This window comes from Montipora capricornis, chromosome 3 (assembly GCF_036669925.1).
Source record: "Montipora capricornis isolate CH-2021 chromosome 3, ASM3666992v2, whole genome shotgun sequence".
Taxonomy (NCBI): Eukaryota; Metazoa; Cnidaria; class Anthozoa; order Scleractinia; family Acroporidae; genus Montipora; species Montipora capricornis.
Genome location: NC_090885.1, coordinates 5484683 through 5493007, shown reverse-complemented (window position 1 = coordinate 5493007; position 8325 = coordinate 5484683). Strand labels below are relative to the sequence as shown.

The following is an 8325-nucleotide window of genomic DNA, read 5'->3' as shown; positions in this document are numbered from 1 at the left end:
TGTGTGTTGTATGTCTTTGGCATCTTTCTGGCATCTTTCTTACCAACTGAGATATATGCTCTCCACAACAACGTGGTTCCATATTCTTTGCGATCAGTGGGTGCGTTCTTTCAAGTCCATATCAATTTTTGCGTATGGAGGCTGTACTAGCCCAGGAAAAGAGGCCAAAGACATAACATTACTGTCTAATGATGCAATCATCAGAACTGAAGCAGATGCTGAGCAAAGGCCGCATGATCTTAACACTCATTTTGAGACCCTGGTTTTTGTTCCGGTCTGGGGTTTGAATCCGCGACCTTCCACTCAACATCTGGACCTCTTACCAACTGAGCTAACCAGGCGAAGGGGTCAGTTTGAAATCAAAACATGCATAGCAGGAGCCATAAGCTTTGACTTTGACAGCCTATTAAGGGGGTTCGTTTTTTCAGCTTTTCAACAGAATAAAGCAGGTGTGGCACCAAAGTGACCCCATGCTCAAAAGAGTTGATTTAACGTTTTTTATATATAGCGAGGAAAAGATATTCTGGCCGTTTGGCTCAGCAGCGACGAGTGGCCTAAAAAGGTCTAACAATCTTGTTCAAACTCGTTGCCAGGGATTTTCCCTTGGAAACTAAGAGGGAAGAGTGCGAAGCTTCCATCGAACTTCGGCCATTATCAAGCTAAATGTGAAGATAACAATCATTTTTAATTGTGTTATTCTTGCTTGTTTTTTAACACCCCTTTTTTACATTTTCATACTTTACACACTTTCACTTCTTTGTTTTATAGAAATTTTTATGTTTACTTTTAGCTTGAATGATCGAAGTTTGGTTGAAACGTCGCGCGCTTTTACCGTTAGTTTTTACTTCAAATTGCTTTAAAATACCTTTACTCATAACCTAGGGGGGGGGGGGGGACCCTGAGAAAAACGTGCACGCTGGGACAACCTGGTTTCCTTCCAAGAAGGAGGGAGTGATATGGTAGATCGGCAAACTGGTACTTAGTTTGTGGATACGTTTTCCTTAAATCTATTCAGATAGTGTACGCACCATTCCATACGCAGCGAGTGTGCATGCAAATTGTTACATTGATACAAATGGGTAATCGCTTGCTTTTCCTATCTCATTCTTACGGAGAATCCCTTCTCTGTTGATTCTATCAATTTCCAGGTACGTTTACACAGGACACCTTTAGACTCGTCCAAAATATTCAAAATGGCCATCTTGATGACATCATAAGAATCCATGAAGATTTGTGCAAAGTAGTTTTCAACACGGTGTCAGCCTATAATGTGTGGTTTGTGCTGCACTGGTTCACTTATGGAGCAAGTGTCCTATTTGGTGCCATATGCATATCTGAACAAGTTACCTCGAAGGCTTCAGCAGGGTGTATTACGTACCATGCAACTGTGATTATATGTCTTATTTATCTCTTTCTACTTCCCTGTATTTATGCTGCAAAGATAACGAGCCGCTGCGCTGGTAAGAGGATTTGTGCCACCAGGAAATTACAGACTGCCAGGAGTTCCTTTCTGAATAGTCGAGAAAAATCCGAAAAAGCCGAGAGGGGTTGGGGAGAGGCAAGACAAAAGTCACTCTCTCTCTTCCCGTGTTTTTCCTCCCTCCAGTCCCCCCGCGTTGTTGATGGCTCGAACTCGATTCAACTTGAACTCTCGATTATTCAGACTGAAGGGATTCTTACACTTACTTGCAAAAATGTATCAAAATGTAGAGACACAAGGGCAAAAAACAAAGGGCTATCCAACGTGGGCTCATGGAATAAATAATTACTAATATGGACACACAAGGGTGATCAGATTTCATTGCCTCAGCGCGGGCTATGGGATATCAACCACAAACTCAACCCCAGAGATCTTCTCTTGACTGAGGCATAGAAGAGCTCTGGGGAATCCTGAAACAAAGTGTCTTCTCATTGGTTTTCGTTAAGAACAATGAAAAGCGTCTATGATTGGTACATTCAAGTCAGCACGAGGGGTGAGCAGGGGCCGTAAGGTTCAAATAGCCAATTTTTGGTTATAAGAACCCTACAGAGCATGTTCTCCTACATAGAGTTTCCCAGAGCCTCGGGTCATGCGCAGACATAAGATGCGAGGCTCTGGTGACGAGAATGATATCAACCATTGTTACATACCCAGATTTTCACTCAACAAAAGAGCACAGTGATTGGATGATTCTTGGTCACGTGTCCCTGATCAAATTCAAATTCCCGACCGAGATACAATTCCGCAGTTGTTGCCCGCTCCGGATGCTTTACTGCGATTGTTCAAGGAAAAGTCTAAATATATAGCTAGTAATAGTTTCACTACATCTGCCCCCGCCTAAGATAATACGGATGGCAATTGGTGTGTTTCCAAGTAACATGTTATGCACATTGTGATGTCTTCATATTAATAAATGTGATTAGGTAGGTAAATGAAAGTGAAAGATGTAAGGAAAGGATCGGCAACAACAAACAGCATTTATTTTTAAGTTGCATCAACGTTTATTTGATACGCTATCAATTGAAATGAAATGTTGATAGAACCCACTTGGAACTTGAAAAAATCCGCGCCCCAGATGGGATTCGAACCCTTGACCCTCCGTGATCTAGTCGGATGCTCTAACCACTGAGCTACTGGAGACTCTACGGTGAGCAAGGGTGAAATGTCAGTCATTGTTTGACTCTGTAGCTGCGTGATGCAGCTCAGGTCAAAAGACCCACATTTCACCCTTGCTCGCCATAGCGTCTCCAGTAGCTCAGTGGTTAGAGCATTCGACTAAGGAGGAGGAGGAGGATGAAGGGTTCGAATCCCATGTGGGGCTCGAACTTTTAACGAGTTCCCAGTGGGTTCTATCAACATTTCATTTTATGTGTATATCTTTCTCACATTCCCTCACTTTGGTGGTTTGTTGGCCGCATCTCAGATATGCTTTAAGGTGACTTGCGTGATGCAAGTCATGAGCTATGAGCTATTGAAAATGTTGATACTGAGACTATGCTTTTGCTTTCTTTTGCGTCTAGCAGATTGTGGTTTCTGTCGCCCCTGTTTATGATTTGCGCCTGAAAAATCGATTTCTGACCCAGACAATATGATTTCTATCAGCTAATCTAATCTTTGATTTTCAAAGTAAAAAGAAGCGCTGTAATATTCGAAAATTACTAATCTTCAATCGCTATGCTGAACCTTCGATATCGATGGTCCTTGTGACTCAAGTTACCCAGAACACCTCACGAACTCGGTAACAATACCGATACCACCTTGCGCGCCCTGTTAAGCAATACCGATACCACCTTGCGCGCTCAGTTGAGCAAATCGAGATTGCTTTCCCCTATACAATATCTACCAATTTACATACTTTCCTTTTTACGCTTCTACAGGTTGCCTCCTTTGGGCCAAAACCCTGCGGGGGTAACAAAGCACTTAATGTCCGGTCCCTCGGGAAACTAATTACTAGTTTTGCTTTCCCTCGAGTCCTGAAGTTTCCCTCGGCTTCGTCTCGGGAAAGAAAACAAAACTAACTGCTTCCCTCGGGACCATACATTAAAGTTTTATATTATACCAAATAGCAGCCATTCAAGCCTCATTTGCTTCCTTATAAAATGAAATCAGGATTTCAAAACATTCTTGCATGGTTTCCTTTCAACAAAGTCGTTATTCTACTCGCCCTTGTGAGATGTGTAATGGCTAAAGCCAATTCGATAATGTGCAGGCTTGCAGAATAACTTTTTCATTAGCCAGAGAGAAGGCGAGAAAATAATTCGCACAAAAACCAAGCTGAAGGAACTTGCAGACGTTTTATTTAGTATTTAAAGTGCTAGACCAGACTGGATCTTTAATGTCAATTGTTTCTTCTCTTTGCTTTCGCAGAAATCTGCGAGAAAATAAACTGTACAACCTCAGCTGACTGGATTGAAGGCCACCCGTTCAGAGATCGTCAAAACATATCCATGTTCATCTCTTACGCCAAAGATAGGCGGTGTGGGTTTAAAGTTGGTAGAATTACGTTCAACACCTCTTTGGCATGGTTTTCCTTTTTCTTTGGTCTAACAGCTTTGATGTTTCATTTCTTCTAGTCACCATAGCGTGCGTTTCCCTTATCCAGCGGAATTAGTAACCTTATTGTTTAACCGCGGTAAAACGTAAAGAATGAGAAAATCATTTAAAGATAAGGTTTGTATTTTGAGAACTCAAAGACGATAAAATTTTGGTGAGTCTGTGAGTTAACTAAATCATTTAATGCTTTTATAACAAATTTTAAAGTCTTTTTAAAGCGAATTACGTTGACCCCGGTGGGCGTTGTGTGCCTTTGTTTTCTGTTTGAATGAGTGACTACCTGAAAACTGATTCATCTAATTTTTCCTAAAACTTATTCAGTATTTTGGATCACATGATTCGAGCAATTTTTAAAGATGATGTCAGCTATAGGTAAAATCAGACACATTTCTTCTTTAGCCACCAATAGCAGCATTCACATTAGAGAACGGGAAACTCGTCAGACGGGTAACCCGTCTGACGAGTTTCCCATCCTAGTGTGAATTCGCGATGAAAAATTATCTGACTTACCGACATGAATTCACATTAGGACGAGTTTTTAGGACGGGTTAAGGTGCCGAGGTACTGGTGCGAGATGTGCATGGTTACCTAGCCAGCAGAAAACAGACCGCGCCTCGCTGTTTCTAGTATTTCCAAAGTATGACAACACAGCGGCAAAGATGTTTGTCTGTTTGTCAGTCCAGGATTTGTTTTTCTGCGTTTTAGAACGCTAAACTAAGACGGGAAACTCGTCTCAGACGAGAAACCCGTCCAAGACGGGTTACTCGTTTCTAGTGTGAATTCGGCCAATCCCTTTCGCATTGATAGAATTCAATACCAGTTCGCAGTTGTCATATTAATCCCATTGAGAACGTGTTTAATTTAGTAGAACGTGAGTTCCAGCGCCAAGCGATACAGCAGAGAGATGAACTTTATTTAAGTGTCTAGTCGTTTTAGCGCTCAAGCACTAATTGGGGACAGTTTAAATTGAAATTAACGATTAACACAAATCAAGTCTAATGCTGGTTTTGGAGGAAAGGGGAAACCGGAGTACCCGGAGAAAACCTCTCGGTGCAGAGTAGAGAACCAACAAACTCAACCCACATATGACGCCATAGTTAATAGGTGTAGGCTGGTTATGAAACTCGACAAGTTTCTTTGTTTCATGTTTTTGTTCGCTTTTTTGGCCTTGACCCTGCACAAAACCCGGCAGGATAGTCAATCAAAAGCTTCGACTAATTTATTCGAAATTAACTTGCGAACCAAAAACAAACGATTGTGCAGGGTCACGGTCGGTTTAACATCTAATTGCGACTGTATTGTTCCTGCTTTTAAAATTGTCAGGGGTTCATAACCAGTCCCTAGATTAACTATAATGACGCCGAGTCTGGGAATTGAACCCGGGCCACTTTTGTGGGACACGAGTGCTCTCGCCACTGCGCCATCCCTGCACCCCGTAAATAACATAAATACCATAATAACATAACCTACGAGAATTATCAAAGCTTAAGAAGGAACTAATGAGTCTTTAAAGGATAATTTGAATGTACGCAAAAATATTTAAACAGGAAGGGGGGGGGGGGGGGGTGCATTTTGGAAACAAAAGTATAGTCCCTTTCAGAAATAGGGGGTTTTCACGTGACGTCAAAGCCGCCATGTAGGTGGAGGAAAACAAAAGATCACTCATTAGCTTCCTTTGTTCGTCCACCAGAAGTCATATATTTGTCTATTATTATTGGCATCCTTTTCCCTTTTAGCAAACTGGCAGCATATAAAAGTACTCTTGCGGTAACATTGGATCTTCCCTGACGAAGAGACTAACTTTCTAATCTACATTCAAATTACTTCAAACCAGAGCAGCTCAAGCTATATCTGATTAACAACCTGGTTGTACTAGAGTGGCATGTAACTTTCGCATATTTCCTTTGATGATCTAAGATATAAACTTGCAAATTGCATTAAGGAATATATTCTTATTTTGCTTCGAGTATCATGAAATTTCTTTTCTTTGTAATTTTCTACTTTTTTTACCAAACGTTTAGCTATATCGTCCTAGTGTCGTATTGTAGTTCGTCAGTATTACTGTTAATCGATTACCATAGAGTGTGTTATCTTAATTCCTTGGATTATAGCACATTATTTGACAGGACTGCGGCCAAAACCTGCCTACGAAAAAACCGGGGAACCAAGGGTCATGAATCGGTAAAATGCAAGCTGGGATTGACCCGATTTTTCTGAGATTTGATCACTGGGAACTGGGATTTTGTTACTGGGAATGGGAGATAAAGGGTCCTTGGTGCGAATGGGATTTGCATTATCAGAAGTCATCAGGTATTAATTATGCTCAAAATTCTTGATATGAAATATTTCATGCGTTCTTCGTGCGTTCTTAGCCACTGCCATGTGAGAGTGAGGACCTTCCTGATGCTAAGGGACTGGTTTTTAAACCTTAATTAAAGCTCTCTACCTACAACATCCCCACCACCGCTTCACTAGCACGAATTGACTTTCCTAAACCCATTGCAACCAATGCACTCACTCGAACAGAAGAAACTCAGATAGATGAGGTATTGGACAAGACGCCATGGAAAATGTGTCAGGCAAAGTAACTGAAACGACCTACAACGTACCATACCGATTTGCAAGACCTTCAGCCTATCGATTGTTGTGGGTCTAATGAAAAGGGCAAAGACTCAGAGGTCGATACCGGTGAGGATACTTATGTTGATGAATTGAGTAATGATGATGATTCCAGTCACTCTGAGGGTGACGTAGAGAGGAGAGACGGGAGACTGAATCATTCAGAATGCTGGCATGCACCAGATGATAGCAGCCTTTTTAGGCGCGGGCACTCGGATAAGCAATCCCATGCAGCTACAAATTATACCTCGCACTATCTTTATTGCCTCCGTTCTCTAGTAATCTCATGGTTTCGTTTTGAGACTTACATTTAACACCCGCATATTAAGAACACTTGTTTTAGGGTTTAAGGCTGATCGTGTTCTATTCTTATTTGAGGCATGCTGAGTGAGAAATCAGCGTGAAAGTGTTCGTAAAATGTTCTTAAAATTGGTTTCAGAAATACTTCAAATTATATATTACTAGAGGTTTAATTAACATACAATGCTGTTTTGTAATAGATTTTATAGTTTGTAATGGTCCTGAACATCATAGTACTTTGATATAAGTTACTGTACTGTATTGTTCCTTATCCTAATACCCTTTTTCCCTTTATATTAAGAACACGTTTTATTTATCAGGCTAAATTTGCTCTTATATGGTGCTTTATTGGCCAAATTTCAGCCTGATGTTCTTAATCCACTTGTTCTTATATGCGGGTGTTTACTTATCATTAACTGCTTTACAAAACATATCGATGGTCTAAAATTGTATTTCCCTATCATAACTCCGGTTGGGATTTTAGTAGCAGGGACTGGGATTTCTAAGAAAACTTGCCACCAGGACTTTGTAAATTTGGACTGGGAAATGGGATTGCACCCCCGCCCCTCAATTCCCCTACCATGACCTTCTTCACTGTAAGAACAAAATAAGAAGCTTCTTCGGTTTGAGCACAAGTATTTCACGAGAACAAAAATTTTATACCGCTTAACGAAACCCAAAACCGAAGCAATGGAGAGAACATTCTTCTATTCCGCCATAAAAGAATTCCATAGACATGTAAAAACTAGCGATAAAATGTTAAACTTCCGACGTTTCGGCGACCTCATGACGCCATTATCTAGGAGTTGAATTGCATTTTATAATACAAAAACCAATGAAATACCAAGTGAGCTTTCATGCGAAAACATGATATTTTCACACGTGAAAATAACATGTTATCTTTACACGTGAAAAGATCACTGTTGCTACTGTTACATATAAAAATCGCGCCTTTCGATGCATTTTGTGGAATAATTTAGTATTTCATTAAACACCAGTGTTGAAAAATATTTCACTCGTTCGCTGCGCTCACTCGTGAAATATTCTTCAACACTCGAAGAGAAATTTCGTATCCCCGTGCGGCTATGTAATACCCTCTATATATCTGTTATGAACTCGTATATTCATTTCCAACTAATTGATAATGGCGTCATGAGGTCGCCGAAACGTCGGAAGTTTAACATTTTATCGCTTGTTTTACATGACTATTTTTCTCAAAATCACTATTAAATGAATTCTATCCCTTAAATTAGAACCAACCACTTCCTTTAGCTTGATGTAGACTTCACTGATTAATAACGGCACCGCCTCGAACTGTTCGGGGGACAATTTTAAAGTTAATTAGTTATTCCGATTTTTAAAATTTTCGTGGT

The 8325-nt window shown here is 40.6% G+C and overlaps 1 protein-coding gene across 1 annotated transcript in view; it reads left to right on the top strand.

Moving 5' to 3' along the window:
• Positions 1–4053, top strand: part of LOC138039741 (uncharacterized) — a 5458-nt gene extending 1405 nt beyond the window's left edge. Inside the window, exons 3-4 of the mRNA XM_068885591.1 lie at positions 1149–1460; positions 3848–4053. Coding sequence (XP_068741692.1) covers positions 1149–1460; positions 3848–4053 — 518 coding nt within the window. The remainder of the gene's footprint in view (positions 1–1148; positions 1461–3847) is intronic.
• The last annotated feature ends 4272 nt before the right edge of the window (positions 4054–8325 follow it).